Source organism: Manihot esculenta, chromosome 9 (assembly GCF_001659605.2).
Source record: "Manihot esculenta cultivar AM560-2 chromosome 9, M.esculenta_v8, whole genome shotgun sequence".
NCBI classification, from domain to species: Eukaryota; Viridiplantae; Streptophyta; class Magnoliopsida; order Malpighiales; family Euphorbiaceae; genus Manihot; species Manihot esculenta.
Genome location: NC_035169.2, coordinates 37,657,707 through 37,673,830, shown reverse-complemented (window position 1 = coordinate 37,673,830; position 16,124 = coordinate 37,657,707). Strand labels below are relative to the sequence as shown.

Below are 16,124 nucleotides of genomic sequence, written 5' to 3'. Positions count from 1 at the left end.
TTCCTAATGAAAGAGGATGTTTAATTTAAGTTTTTTTTTTTTTTAAAATTGATGAACGAAAGTATTAATGTTAATAAAATTCAATGATGGTTCATATATAAAATATAAAATATAAAATTGCAAAACAATATACATAATTTTCAGAACATTTGTAAATATACATAATGGGACTAGAATTTGTCAACAAAATAATGAAAATGTGAATAATTTATAAGATAAAAGAGATTGATAAAATCTTGAAGAGTGGAAGAAAACGACGACCAGGGATGAACGAATAGGAAGGGGGCCAGGCCCAGAGCCCAGGACAGAGAAAGCAAAAGATAAAACGTGTCAATTGGGTGGCCAAAGATTCTCCAGAGACACGTTGGGAGCTGCAGATGCATCGCTGTCATAGAATTACTTTTGACTCACTTTTTGCTGGAGCAGTGGCGTGCTCAGTTGCTCGGCCCACGTTGTTTGCTCTCTTGTTTTACAACCCCAACACGTACTTTATGTTTACTGTTATTTTATACCATAAAAAAAAAACGTTGAAAGTATTGTGTATTTTTAGAACATGTTTTTGTATAAATACTCCATGTTAACTTACTTCTCCAGGCAGGTTGTTGGAAGCAGAAAGACAGATTTGTTGCGGCCTTCAAATCTGTTCAAACTATATTTTTATATATTTATAGTTATAAAGTAATTTATTTTATTCAGGAAATTTAGATTAATTAGAAATTATGATTATGATAATGTCTTAAATAGTCAAGAAGGGTCTATAATTAATTAAAAAAGAGCCGAAAGTATAATTTGAATAAAAGAAAAAAAAAAGAAAGAGGAGACAGGTAATAGCAGCAAGGCGTTGATGGAGGGGAAAGAGTGAAGATGGAGCTTCTTTAAGGGCAATGGCAAAAGATGAATTTGCTTTAAGACCTCTATGAATAGACAGTCAAATGAGTATTAATGCTTTATTTTTTTAAGAAACAAATAGAGCTGGATTACTTACACTTTTGTCGCCAAAATCGGCGATCCGACTTTCCCTGCTTTCCAACTGAAATCGCCACGGACCCTCTCATTACCCTCTTCCTCTGCTTCTTTATCTCTAACTTTCCCTTTCCTGAACCCTGGTTGGGGTTCAGAGTTTCCGATTTCCTAACCCTCTCTCTTCCAAAATCACCAACTTGCTTTTTTGTTGCGCTGGTGCTCATTTCCTGAGAATTCTGTTTCTCTCCAAATTTGACAATTTGCAAATCGCTTCATCAGCTCTATCTATTTGCTTGTATATTTTGCCAAAATAAGTACGTTGGGGAGTGGAAGACAATCATAAAAGGAGATCTGGTGAAAATCGAACAAAAAAGCAACCAAATCATGGGGAGTGCTGACAGAATGAGGGGGAAAATGTACGCTGCTCCAATGCCGCCGGCACATCGTCATCTTTCCGGTTCCGATCGCCAAATCATCCATAACAATGGCCCTGGCCTTCGAGTTTACCAAGCTTGGAGGGGCAACAATGTATGCTCTGCCCTGTCTCTGATTTTATTTTATTTTATTTCTTTCCCCCCATTCTCATGTATGTTTGTCTTCTTCTGTTCATCTTCGCCTTTCGGCTTCTATCTTTAATTTTTTTTCCCCCATTCAGGCTCTTGGCCAACTTAATCTACAAAGTATTTCCTATGCAAAGATGAAACTTCTTTTTCCGCTGTAAGAAACCTATTAGCATCCGAAAACTCTTATGTTGGTTCTGGGATCACCGATCAGTTAGAGCATATGGGATTCCTTGACCATATATCTTAGACTCTCTGGTTGTACTTCATATTTATTCAGTAAGAATTAATAAGCATATAATTAGACTACATTAGTGGATGTTAGTCTAATAATGGTCGCACATCACCTTTATGTTTAATACCGTTTATGGAGCAATATGTCCTCTCAATTTCATGCAGTTCTACCCTGCACTTCTATTTTCTATTTAGGACCATTAAGCATGTAGTTCATATGTGATTACACTTGCAAACCATGCAGCTGGCTTAATCACCTCATTCTTCTGCAGATATTCTGCCTTGGGGGTAGAGTTATATTCGGTCCAGACGTGAGGTCGCTATTCCTTACGGTTTTCATGATTGCGACTCCAGTAATCTTGTTCTGCACTTTTGTTTCACATGAGCTCATAAATGAATTCCACCACCATCTTGGCAATCTTATTGACGTTATATGTGCCATCTTCACGGTATATGTGAGTAACATACAGTTTTTGTAAACATGTAGTACTTGAAAAATTTTTTAGACTCCAATTTCTATTGGATGTAGCCTGAAAGAAATTGATAAAAGTAATATGAGACAAAATATGAAAAGAAACGACATTAAGATTCATCCTGATTCATTTCCTGAAAATGATGATAATTGAATTTTTATTGTTAATTCTTGCCCAGGAAATTTTAATTGTCAGTTGGGGTTCGAAATCATATTGCTGTTAGGTTCCTATGGCTTCTAGTTTAATGCTGCATGGGAAAAAATCCACTAGTTATAGTTAAGACAGATGAAGAAGTCTTGTTTTTCATTTGATAGTAGTCTTTAATTTGTATATTGGAAAATGATGGATAACTAACCATGCATCAAATTTTATGATAGTAATTAGTGAGAATCTCCCAAGCCAAACTATTGCATAGACCTTTATGCTGGCCGTCCTTTCATTTACATCCTTAAGTCCCGCTACTTTCTTTATCAAATTGCTAAGATTTTTTTTTTTTGGGCAACTGATTCAGGTAATGTTTCTTCTGTTCATTACATCCTCTCAAGATCCCGGTATTATTCCTCGTAATCTTCATCCTCCAGATGAAGATGGCTCAACTATTTCTACAGATTGGCCAGCAATTCACGGTGGTGGTTCTAGTTTACCACCCATGAAAGATGTTTTGGTTAATGGGATAGTAGTCAAAGTCAAATACTGTCAAACATGCATGCTCTATCGCCCACCAAGATGCTCTCATTGCTCTATATGTAACAACTGTGTCGAGCGTTTTGATCATCATTGCCCATGGGTGGGGCAGTGTATTGGGAAGGTAAGCTCCAGCTTGAAAGTGCTTTTTTGTTCATTTCTCGAGTAGATCATGAACCTTTTTTATTCATCTTGCATCCTTGTTTGGTTTAATGCTTTATAAATAATATACTGTCACATACATTTTCTTTCTTTAGGTCCTGAAACTTTTTTGGGGGTAACAAAGAGGGAGCAAAGCTCGAAATTTTGATTAATTTTAGAGGCACTTTCTCACTTCTCTGCTGCCCAACTCCATTCTTGGTTCACCTGTATAGATGAGCAGGCATTTTGGGGAACTTTCTCAATTGTTTTTATTTTAGAAAGCCCATGTTGTGATCGATGTCCTTACGTTTTGTAGGCAAACTGCATATTTTTTGACCTTTCAGAATTTTTTTGGGATCTTGTTTTGATGGTTCATGCTGTAAAACAATATAACTTTTTTCCCTTCATTGGTTTAATGGGTTGAATTTTTTATTGACAGAGAAATTACAGATTCTTCTTCATGTTTGTGTCCTCTACAACCATGCTCTGCCTCTATGTTTTTACATTTTGCTGGGTGAATGTCAGGAAAATAATGGAAGCATATGACTGTAATCACTGGAGGGCTCTTTTGAAGTCCCCCTTTTCAGGAATTCTAATATTATATACATTCGTATGTGCTTGGTTTGTTGGAGGCCTCACTGCATTTCATCTGTATTTGATATGCACCAATCAGGTTGGGATTTTCTCTTTATCTTCATGCTCTTTGTTGTTCAAAATGTGGTTCCTCATCATTATTGTAAGCCTTTTTTTTTTTTTTCCAGACAACGTATGAGAATTTCCGGTATCGGTATGATGGGAAGACGAATCCTTATAACCTTGGTTTTTTACGCAATATTATAGAGGTATTTTTAACAAAGATTCCCAAATCAAAGAACAATTTCAGGGAAAAGATCAAGGCAGAGCCATATTCAGTATATGCCACTTCAATGTCATTGGGACATTCCTTGAGCCCTGAGGTGCCTAAAACTAGCTTTGATGTAGAAGCGGGAAAACGGCAAGCTGTTGCGGATGAGGATTTTGAAGAAATACAGAGCCATATTGACAGCGTTGGTGGATTGGAGAGGTGTGGGACCCAACCAAGACACACAAATCGGGATCAGAAAGCCAACTGGGAGATAATACCTGACATACATATTTTGGCTGCTGACGTTGAAATGGATCATGGTTTGAGAGATAGACAGAAAATTTCTCGAGATCATTGAAGTTGATTGTACCGTGTAAATTGTGGGAGGAAAGCATTCACATCCCAAAGACCAATACCATATTACATTCTATAACTGGGCTGATTGGAACTAGCCCATCCGCATGCCATTCAACTAGAAGGATGAAAAGGATGTTATACGCTTCAAGAGCAAAAGGAATGCTCGTGCTTGATATGGTGTGAAGGACTAGATATTGTAAATCAAACTGTCTTCGGTGTTAATTTGGGAATGCTGTGCTATTACGTATTGAATTTTCTGGAAAATTTTAGTCGGTTGTCAATATTAGTCAGTTCATTCCATAATTTTAGCAATATTCAGGTAGTTTCATTAGCCTCTAAAATCTTAACAATTTCGTTGCCGATAAAAGATATGAAATTGAGAGAGCAGCTTACCATTTTGGTGAAATTTTAAAACCGCTTCTTTTTGTAATTTATAAAACTAATAGTTTGCTCCAGTATTAAAATTTTTTTCATTATTATTATATAAAATAATATAATTTTATTTTATAAAATATTTTTTTATAAAATATTTTTTTATTTGTTTCAAAAAAATATTTTTTTTATAAATTTATTTTGCTTATTAAAGAAGCAAAATATTTATTTTTTCATATTTAGATTTAAAACTTGAAACTATTGATTAATAAAGAAAGGATTATAGCAATTTATTTTTATTTTTTATGATTCAAAATAATATAAAAATAATAATAATTTTTATAAAATAAAATATTTAATTTCATCAATATATATATTAATTAAATATGCAATCCATTACTTTTAAATAAAAAAAATAAATATGAAAAAATAATTATACTAGTGGATTTTATATAAAATACATATAAAAATTATATTTTTATAGAAAGTGAATATATTAAAATTATTATAATAATTGATATAATAAATTATAATAATTTAATTATTCAATATTTGTAAATTTAATTTAAAGTATTAGAAACACTGTTTTACTTTTAATTATATTTTAACTATTTATATCTATTTATTTTTATAATTATTTAAATTAAATAAAATTTTAATTTGATAATATTTTATACAATTAGTTTTATTTATTTTTTAATTATTTTATATTTTATTATAATTAATATTTTTTATAATAATTTTAATAAATTTTAACTAGTGTTATGTATAAGTTCATATGGTTATACCAAATAACACTTTTAAATTTGCACATTTGTGTCCAGTAACACACATTTTATTTTTATTTTTATTTTTAAATTATATTTTTATATTTAATTAAATTATTAATTAATATGTCTATAATAAATAAATTTTATTATTTTTATTATTACAATTTATATATGACTTTTTAATTTCTCTATTACTATGTTTAGTATATAACTTTTTAATTTTTTATCATTACTGGTAGTATGTGATTTTTTAATTTTCTACGGCATCTTAATATAATATATCAATCACAATAAAATAAAAATTTTAATATATATATATATAGTTTATTTTTATTTTTAATAATAAATAAATATAAAAAATATTATTAATTAATTAATATTATATATTTTCTATCGTTTATGTGAATAATAATAAATATACGAGAGATTGTCAGGTCCACAGTTAACCTTATATAATTATGTCATATTACATGACTTTAAAATTTTTTATATATTTTTAATTGTATATCTATATAAAATAATAATTAATATATATATTAAATACAATTTATTATTTTTATCATCATTATTAATATATGATTTTTTACTTTTTTATTTTTATATAATAAGTTTACTAATCTCTTAATTTTCTATTACTTTTTAATATAATATATTATTAACATTATAATAAAAATTTTATTATATTTTATTATTAAAATAATTATTATATTTTTATTTTAATATTTAATATAATATTAAAAATATATTTATAAGAATTAGATAATTACCCTATAAAAATATTTTTAGATAATAAAAATAAATAACAGTAAAAGATTATATATATATATATATAGGGAGAACATGTTCAAGTTGATAGTAAGTTATACCAAATGACATTTTGAAATTTGTATATTTATATCACAATCATATATTTAATTATTATATTTTTATTTTAATATTTAATATAATATTAAAAATATATTTCTAAGAATTAGATAATTACCATATAAAAATATTTTTAGATAATAAAAATAAATAACAGTAAAAGATTTTATATATATATAGGGAGAACATGTTCAAGTTGATAGTAAGTTATACCAAATGACATTTTTTTTTTTTTTTGAAATAGGGGTGGGTACCAAATGACATTTTTAAATTTGTATATTTATATCACAATCATATATTTAATATGTTTTATTTTTATTTTTATTTTTATTTTTATTTTTATTTTTAAGTTATATTTTCATATTTAATAATATTATTAAATAATATGTTAATACTAAATACAATTTATTATTTTTATCATTATGATTTATATATAACTATGAAACTTTTTAATTTTTTATAACTTTTTAATATAATATATTAATTACAATATAATAAAAATTTTAATACATATATTTTATTTTTATTTTTAATAATAAATAAACTATAAAAAAATTATAACCAATTTAATTAATTGATATTACGTATATTCATTTTTATGTGAATAATAACAAATATATGAGAGATTGTTAAATACATAATTAGCACTATGTAATTGTATCGTATGGTATAAATTTTTAATTTTTTATTTATATACAATAATAATTAATATATATTAAATATAATTTATTATTTTGTAATTACTACTTGATGACCACTGGATATCTCCATCCCGGTCTGGGGCCAGGTCCATGACGACAGTCCATCACTTGGAGGCCCTCCTGTCTCTCGCGTGAACCAGGACTAGCCCGCTCAGCATTAGGACCGGGGTCCACCCAAACCCCCTAATCAGGGCGGCCCAGCCATTTGTCCCTGAGACTGGACTACCACTGGGTTTGGTCTCTTTTTCTCCAACCCTGTCGTGAGAGGAAAGGACAATAAGCCCAATCACTTCGCAGCCCTGTCCACTCGCGCGCCGGAGGGAATTAAATGGCCGCCTGACACAGGGAGGGTCACTGCATTATCCGTACATACGAGCCCATACGACAGAAAATGTGGTCCTGTAGCAGAAAGGTCGTGACACGCCACTGGAAAAGTAGGATAGGAGGGTTTTTCTAAGTTTACATAACCCTTTGTAAGCCCTATTTTCTAGATCTCAGATCATCAATTGGCGCCGTCTGTGGGAACGAAGCAGATCTTTTCGTAACCGGAGTTCCACTCTTACAATACCCACTGAGATCCACAATGGCCAACCATAACAAAAACAACCTTGCAAACACTCCCAATGACCTGAGCTCTGCCCAAGAGGGGCAACAGTTCTCTTTTTCCAGTCCCACAAATCCAAACAACCAACCACCAATCCCTTTCGACCCCTCGCCAAGCTTAGCAGGGAATGTACCCGGAGCTGCGTTGTCCAACCAGGACCTCCAAACCATAGCCCTTCAACTATAAAACACCGCCCACTGGCTGGGACAGGTGATGCAACAGAGGGGCCTTAGCACCCCGATGAATGTGTTGCCGGTGGTAGAAGAACCCCGAACCAACGAATCTCAACCTACCTTCAACCATCCCCAAACCAACAGCCGAGAAACTGGAGAAAGGGGGAGAAGAGCTGGGGGAGAAGAAGAACCAAAGGCTAGGGTTCATGGAAGAAAGGTGAGGGAGCTGATAGAAAACGATGAGGCCGACAGTTATTCTGCCGGAACAACCATAAGAACGGGAAGTGAAGCATGGGAGGAGGAATGCCGCCTGGAGAAAAGGCCCAGACAGGAGGAAGAGAGTGTAGACCAAAAGCTGCAGAAGATGAAAGAGCAGCTCCTCGCTGAGTTGGGGACGAAGGATCAAAATCAAGCTCTCCTGCCCACCTCTTCACCCTTCTCGAAGTGGGTGCAACAGGAGACTATCCCCAAGAAGTTTATGATGCCGCCTATGGCAGCATACGACGGAGCTGGCAACCCAAGGGAGCACGTCCTCAACTACAAGACTTTCATGGAGTTGCAGACTCTATCGGATACCTTGATGTGCAAGGTATTCCCTACGATGCTAACAGGGTCAGCACGGGCGTGGTTTAACAGTCTGGAGGCTGGGAGTATCAGAAGTTTCGGGGACCTAGCTATCGCCTTCATTAGCCAGTTCATAGCCGGAGTGCCAACAGATAAGAAGACCAGCTACTTGGAGATGGTCAGGCAGAGAAGAGACGAATCGTTGAGGGAGTATGTTGCCCGTTTCAACACGGAGGCCCTACAGATCCCCGAACTGGATGAGGGCCGAGCGGTGGAAGCCATGCAGAAGGGGACAACCTCTCCCGAGTTTTTTGGCTCGTTGAGTCGAAAGCCCCCCACTACACTGGCAGAGCTGATGAAGAGGGCAGAGAAATACATAATGTAACGACCCGGAAACCTGACCGCTACCGGCGCTAGGATCCAGATCGGCTTAAGGCCGCCGGGACCCGTATCAAGCCTCCTATACCTGCTATATACCTGATAACATCCCATACATGATCATACATTTTCATAAAAACTTGAACTTTTCATACACCAAGCTTGACCTGAGCATGCACCATAACATTAATCATGCAAACCCCAGACTAGAGCCCTCATCAAATGCTCTAGTTGGGTCATCATTACAATAATCAAGCTTGGTTCTCATAAAGCATCATTAAAACATTTCATTAAAAAGGTCATGTACCAAAAAGGGATTAACATACACTAGGGCCAAGCATAATTCTATCCTCAATACAATTCTTTACATTACATCACATTATAGCATTTTACAATACATGTCCACTACTAACTGTTATAAACACTCAGCCTCTACTCTTGCTGACCTCCTGGTCTATCCCGAACCTGCAAACCTGGGGGTTAAGGGAAAGGGGTGAGCTACTAGAGCCCAGTGAGCAGAATAATAAAACATTATATATTAAAACGTATGCTCTCATGAAATGCGTCACATCACAAACAATTCACATCAAGGATGGACTTGTCACCAATAACCCTCTACATATCCAATGTGCCCGGCCTTCGACGGAGCTCCACAGGACTTCCTCTTAATCATCACACAATGCCAAGACGCGTGGACATGGGCAGCCCTGGACTTTCATAAATCATACATAACAAATGCCAGGACGCGTGGACATGGGCAGCCTTGGACTTTCATTAATCATCATATCATATCGAGGGCTAATGGGTCATCCAACATCCATCCACATCAACATCAAGTTATGCAATGCAACATATTCATGAATTCTAATGCAAACACCCTAGTACATATATCATGGCATTCGTGATGTGTGATCATGCTCAAAATTTATTTGCTTGCAACATAAAGATTCATTCTACTCACCTCAGGCTGACTTTGGAAAGACTCTGAAGCAGCTACCTCACTGCTGGGGTCCTCGGTTCCTCGGGTCTGAACTTACACAGGTGGACTTAAATGAGGGACCAAACATACACTAACATGACTCTAAACAACTCCCCAAAACCCCCCTAAAACACCATAAAATAATCATAAAAAACATGCAAAGGAAGGCTGAACAGGACACTTTCAGCGGCAGGTTCGGCGGCTGAAAGTCCCTCCAGAGCCGAAAGTCATGCACCTTCGGCGGCCAAAAGTGGTTCCAGAGCCGAAACTCGCCAACCTTCGAGGGCAGGTTCAGCGGTCGAAACTCCCTTCCACAGCCAAAAGTCCGGACTTTCGGGGGCAGGGTTCGGCAGCCAGAACTGCCTCCCCAAGCAAGTTCGGCGGCCGAACATTGCTTCGGCTGCCGAACCTGAGTTCTTCTTGAATGGCAGAACTCAGCCTCAAACATGCACATTTGCCTCCCAAACTCTCCAAACTCATACACAACTCTCCCAAACATGCATAAACATGTACACAAGCATATAGGGGTCTCAAACTAGCCTAAACCCCAACAAACATCACATTAAACATGCATAAAAATACATATTACCTCATATAGCTCACATAACCCTAACATTTTACATCTAGCTTAAACATGCATCTCTACCCGAAAACCCTTCACAAAACTTGCTTAAAAGATCAAAGAAGGTGAGGGTCGACGCTTACCTCTTGAAGATCGAGAGAAGGCGTGACCCAAACTTGGAGATTAAGAGGATTTGGGCTCCGGGGTCTCCAAGCTTCCCAACTTCAATTTTAAGCTCAAAAATCTTTAAAACCAAGTTAAAACTCGTTAAAACTTGAAGAGATTGAAGAAAAAACCTCAAATCTAACCATGAAAGGTCATGGACTCACCTCTACCCGAAAATTGAGAAGAAAACTCGCTCATTTTTGAACATGGGGCCTTTTATAAGTGGCTAGCCAGACCACCTTCGGAAGCCAAAGTTGACTCCAAAACTCTACCATGTTCAGCGGCCGAACATGAGGTTTGGCGGCCGAACCTGGGTTTTCTTCCCTGGTGCTTTTCTTTCAAAACTCAATTTCTTTTATACTTAAAACCTTAAAACACAAGAAAACATTTTAGAAAAACATATTTTACCCCTTCTAGAGGGTTCCGACATCCGAGATTCTGCCGGGAGACAGGAATTCTGATGCCGGAGTCTAGCCGGGTATTACACATAAGGCAGGATGATGCCTTGGTGACGAGTAGATTCGCCAAGGGGGCGAAAGACAGAGGAAAAGCCCCCGAAGAAAGGAGGTCGGAAAGGCATGAGAAGAAGCAGAGCAAGAAACCTGAGCCCTACAGGCAGCCCTGGGACAGGAGAGACCAGAGACCTTTCCCCCCTCGGGCTCCAGAACAAAAGCGATTCCCTCCGCGTATTCTGGAGAACCTGACCCCGCTCAACGCCTTCAGAGTCGAGGTGCTCATGGCAGTACAAGACAATGAGTTCCTTCAATGGCCCAGGCCTATGAGAGTAGAAGCAAACCAGCGAGATCCTGACAAATACTGTCAATATCATCGAACACACGGCCATGACACCAACAACTGCTACCAGCTGATCAGTGAGATTGAAAGACTGATAAAAAGGGGGCACCTCAGGAACTTTGTGAAGAAGCCGGAAGGAGAAAGGCCTCGGCCAAACCCTGCGGCACAAACACCCAGGAGGGCGGGAGCAGGACCGGTAAACAATGGTTCTAGTGGGACCATCAACATGATTGTAGGAGGAACCGGAGGTCGGATGAGCCGAAGGGGAAAGAAGAGAAGCCGAGATGGGGAAGGCAGCAGTGCCGAGGTCATGCAGGTAGTTGAGCACTCTCCAGTGGCCATCACCTTCTCTCCGGAGGATGCCCAGGGTGTTCAGATGCCTCATGACAACGCCTTAGTTATTGAGGCAGTCATCCACAACTATCGGGTTAAGAAGATCTTGGTGGATGACGGGAGTAAGGTGAATTTGCTGCCGTACAGAGTCTTCCAGCAGATGGGAACCCCAGAGGAGCAATTGGTTCGAGACCAGGCCCCAGTCAAAGGGATCAGAGGAGTCCCAGTGCCTATGGAGGGGAAAGTAAAGCTAGCTCTCACTTTGGGAGAAGCGCCCAGGACCCACACTCATTATGCGGTGTTCTTAGTAGCCAAACTCCCCTTGAGCTACAATGCGATATTAGGAAGACCTGCGCTATTTGACTTTGAGGCCGTAACCAGCATCAGATATCTGGCTATGAAGTTCCCAACGGAGGCAGGAGTGGGAGTAGTCAGAGGAAGCCAGGAAGAGGCAAGAGCAGTGTACCTGGCTACGGTATCAAAGCCGAGCTCGACAGGGGAGGAGCTTGACTCGGAAGTTCTGGAGGTCCGAGATGAGAAAAAAGAGGCCAAAACAGAGCCGGTCGGAGAGCTAGAGACCTTTCCCTTGTTAGAAGCAGAGACAGATAAGGTCTTCAATCTTAACGCCGACCTCGCTGAAGAGTAGAAAATAGAAGTCATGGCCTTAATCCGAGGTCACGCGTCAAGCTTCGCCTGGAAGCCTTTTGACATGCCCGGGATCGACCCTGAAGTGATGACCCATAAGCTGAATGTCCTCCCAGAGGCTAGGCCGGTGAAGCAGATGAAGAGGGTGGTAGGAAGGGAGAAGCAACAAGCCACTAGGGAGGAGGTGCAGAAGTTGGAGGAGGTAGGGTTTATCAGGGAAGTGATGTACCCTCAATGGTTAGCAAATCCTGTATTAGTCAAAAAAGCCAATGGCAAATATAGGATGTGTATAGATTTCACTGACCTGAACCAAGCATATCCCAAAGATTGTTATCCCCTCCCTGATATTAATAAAATGGTCGACTCTACGGCCAGTTTTGATTACATGTAGTCTTTGGATGCTATGTCTGGTTACCATCAAATTCCAATGGACAGGTCGGATGAAGAGAAGACCTCATTCATAACAGAAGATAGAACCTACTGCTATAAGGCCATACCTTTCGGGCTAAAAAATGCCGGGGCAACATACCAGAGATTGATGAATAAAATCTTCAAAGATCAGATCGGCAGGAATGTCGAAGTATATATGGATGATATGGTGGTGAAGAGTCCGAATTTTCAGCAGCACTTGGTGTATCTGAAGGAGGTACTCGAGGTGTTAGAGCAGTACAGAATGAGGCTGAACCCAGCGAAGTGCGCCTTCTTTATCAGGGGAGGACAGTTCCTGGAATACATGGTAAGTGGAAAAGGCATTGAGCCCAATCCGGAGAAAGTGGAAGCTATCCTGAATATGCCCGAGCCGACCTGCGTGAGGGATGTCCAAAGACTTACTGGGAGAGTGGTGGCGCTAAATCGCTTCATGTTGAGGTCGGCGGAAAGATGCTTGCCGTTCTTTAAGAAGTTGAGAAAAGTGCCGAACTTCGAGTGGACCGAGGATTGCCGGGAGGCTTTCAAAGAGCTCAAAAGCTATCTCAGCTCGCCTCATGTACTTAGCAGTCCATTGGAAGGAGAAAAGCTCATGATCTACTTGTCAGCCTCAGAGCAATCAGTCAGCACAGTGTTGGTAAGAGTAGAGGGGGGAGAATAGAAACCAGTGTTTTACGTCAGTAAGATGCTTAAAGACGCCGAGATCAGATATCTGAACATCGAGAAGATAGCATATGCTCTGTTGCTAGCAGTCCGGAAGTTTAGGGTCTATCTGGAAAGCTACCAAGGGGTAGTAATGACAGACCAGCTGCTGAAAAATATTCTCCACAGGCTGGAAACCTCAGGTCGGATGCTAGCCTGGTCTATCGAGATTAGCCCTTACTGTTTAGAGTACCGACCTCGGACCACCATAAAATCTCAAGCCCTTGCTGACTTCATAGCAGAGTGCTCGTTCAATGAAGAATAGATGGAACGGGGTGAGTCATCTTTGGAAGTGTTGGGGAATGAGAGAGAAGGACAGTCCTATCAGTCAGGTAGGTGACTAAGATCCCCAAGATCTCCTGACACCGCAAACCGAGCTGAGATGAGAAGACCTCAGTCAGGTAGGTGACCGGGATCCCCAAGATCTCCTGGCACCATAAAACTGGATGAGATGACAAGACCTCAGGAAGGTAGGTGACCAGGATTCCCAAGATCTCCTGGCACCGCAAACAGGATGAGATGACAAGACCTCAAGGAGGTAGGTGACCAGGATCCCCAAGATCTCCTGGCAACACAAACCAAGCTGAGATGACAAGACCTCAGTCAGGTAGGCGACCGGGATCCCCAAGATCTCCCGTCGCCATAAAACCGGCTGAGATGACAAGACCTCAAGGAGGTAGGTGACCGGGATCACCAAGATCTTCCGGCACCAAAAAACCGAGCTGAGATGACAAGACCTCAGTTAGGTAGGCGACCGGGATCCCCAAGATCTCCCGGCGCCACAAAACCGGCTGAGATGACAAGACCTCAAGGAGGTAGGTGACTGGGATCCCCAAGATCTCCCGGCACCAAAAAACCGAGCTGAGAAGACAAAAGCAACGTAAAGCTCGAAGCACCGACCTGAGACACGCAAATATAAGCCCGGAAAAGCAAGCAAGAAAAGGGCCGAACTCAGAAAGCTCAAGGGCAAACTAAAGTTACAAGCTTTCTACGATCCAAGAGGAAATCTAAAGCATGAGCAGACAAGGCCCCAGCCTCGATTCCTATCAAAACAGAATTAAAGGTAAAAAGCCAGCCCTACTCATTACATAAAAGGTACATGGTCCATTTTCACTTTGCTTACACAAATATTGTACGTCCTAGCTCGCATTGCGGACGAGTTAACAGAACAGGAAATAATAAGAACGCCTGTACAAGGTTGTAGAAACTCATGAATTGAAAGTTTAGTCAATTGTTAAAAATCGAACTCATGGTCTGAACCCTGTGAGAGATTAATTAAACACGTAGCTTAAGGATTTTTATCCTTAAGGCAGATCCAGTTCGGAAAAGGCCTGCAGATAAGAATGCCCTTGTGAAATTGGAAAAGCTCATAAGTTAGAAGCCAAGTCTCTTGCTAAATTTCCAGCCCTGATTAGCTTAAGAGCAAGAAACAAAGGACAGTATGGTCGATTCCTTAGAAATATTATTGGGCATAGCTTAAGTGTTTTATTCTTAAGTCTTTAATAAATTAAACAAATTGGGCTTTTAACAGATCAAATAGCTTGATGAAGCAGGAAAAATAAACGAAGGAAAAAATAACTTAAGTATAAACATAAAGCAGAAAATAACCCAAGAGTGAACAAAAGATAAAAGTAAAATTTCATTAAAAGAAAAGTATATTACACCTTGTTCTAATCGTCTACATCTGCTGGAGGAAAACCGTCCTTAGAGGACTTACATGCCTAGGTATATCTACATTGTCTACATTGCTATCTCCTATACTACTATTTACAAAGGGTACCATTTCCCTCCCTTGGGGACCTACTTCCTCTCCCCCTCGAGGTCCAGCAGCTTCGACAGCCTCATTACCTCCTTCTCCTAGCTCGGCATCCTCCTGAGAAGGTGATCAAGCATACTTTAGCCACATTTTTATTATATTTTCTACTGTTTATTTACACATTTTTCTAGCTTAATTTGTGTTTTTGATATGTTTTTACAGAAAAGGAAGAAATTGGAAAGTTAGAGAAAAAGTGAAGAAAAAGCTGGAAAAGTGATTGGGTCAAAGTGATTTGCCCAAATCACTCGCAGAAACTGGCCAAATCACTCGCAGAGACAAAAACAGAAACTGGACTGAACCCCAGGAAGCGATTGGGGCAAAATGAGCAAGTGATTTGCCCAAATCACTCGCAGGATTTGCCCAAATCACTTTAATAGCAGAAAATACAGCAGAGGCGGGAAAAGAGCAGAAATTAGAAATTCAAAGAAAAGAAGTCCAAGTCCACTTCAAACACCACAAGATCAGTCCTAAGAGCCACGCCCTTCACTTAGAGAGTTCCATTCTCAATCAAACACAAAATTCAAAGAGGAATCAAAGACTACAAAGAAGACCAAATCAAATTGAGATTACAAAACCCTAATCAAATTGGACTTGGGACTCTCCAGCTATAAAAGGACAGCATCAAAGGCATCTCATCATCTCTTTCAGCATCTGCCATCCTCGGAAATTCTCCAGCAACATAGCAGAAACTTTCCTTCTTTCTTTTCTTCTTTATTTTTGTATTTTAGTCACCATGAGTGGCTAAATTCATTATTTTCTAGTTGAAGTTGAGAATATTCAGATTTGTGATGAATTGGGAGGTTTAATACTCCATTGTTGAACTCTTGCTTGTTTCAATATTTATGCAATCTGATCTTTTCCATAATTATTACTTTGCTTTTAGAATCAATAAGGGCCCATTGCTTTTAAATTGCTTAAGTGATAAATTGTTTGAATGATTTAGGTCCGTAATTGCTTAAATTGTTTGAACATAAATATAATCAGTTGCATAACCTAGCCTTGACCACGCGGTTGGCAAG

At 38.6% G+C, this 16,124-nt stretch overlaps 1 protein-coding gene across 3 annotated transcripts; it reads left to right on the top strand.

Annotated features, from left to right (window-relative positions):
- Positions 1-722: 722 nt before the first annotated feature.
- LOC110622234 (probable protein S-acyltransferase 6) lies at positions 723-4,559 on the top strand. 3 transcript variants are annotated; one of them, XM_021766679.2, is made up of 5 exons: positions 723-1,491; positions 2,030-2,206; positions 2,742-3,038; positions 3,495-3,728; positions 3,817-4,559. In XM_021766679.2, the coding sequence occupies exons 1-5, from the start codon at positions 1,348-1,350 to the stop codon at positions 4,255-4,257; spliced, it is 1,293 nt and encodes a 430-aa protein (XP_021622371.1). In that variant the 5' UTR covers positions 723-1,347; the 3' UTR covers positions 4,258-4,559. The 3 variants fall into 3 exon arrangements, with proteins under 3 accessions (XP_021622371.1, XP_021622372.1, XP_021622370.1); XM_021766678.2 differs by having other exon boundaries at positions 764-1,491; positions 2,030-2,212; XM_021766680.2 differs by lacking the exon at positions 2,030-2,206.
- The last annotated feature ends 11,565 nt before the right edge of the window (positions 4,560-16,124 follow it).

Coding starts and splice junctions, on each gene's coding strand:
- LOC110622234 (XM_021766678.2), top strand. CDS start 1,348: ATGGGGAGTGCTGACAGAATGAGGGGGAAAATGTACGCTGCTCCAATG. Junction 2,213..2,741: donor GTGCCATCTTCACGGTATAT/GTGAGTAACATA, acceptor CAACTGATTCAG/GTAATGTTTCTTCTGTTCAT. Junction 3,729..3,816: donor ATTTGATATGCACCAATCAG/GTTGGGATTTTC, acceptor TTTTTTTTCCAG/ACAACGTATGAGAATTTCCG.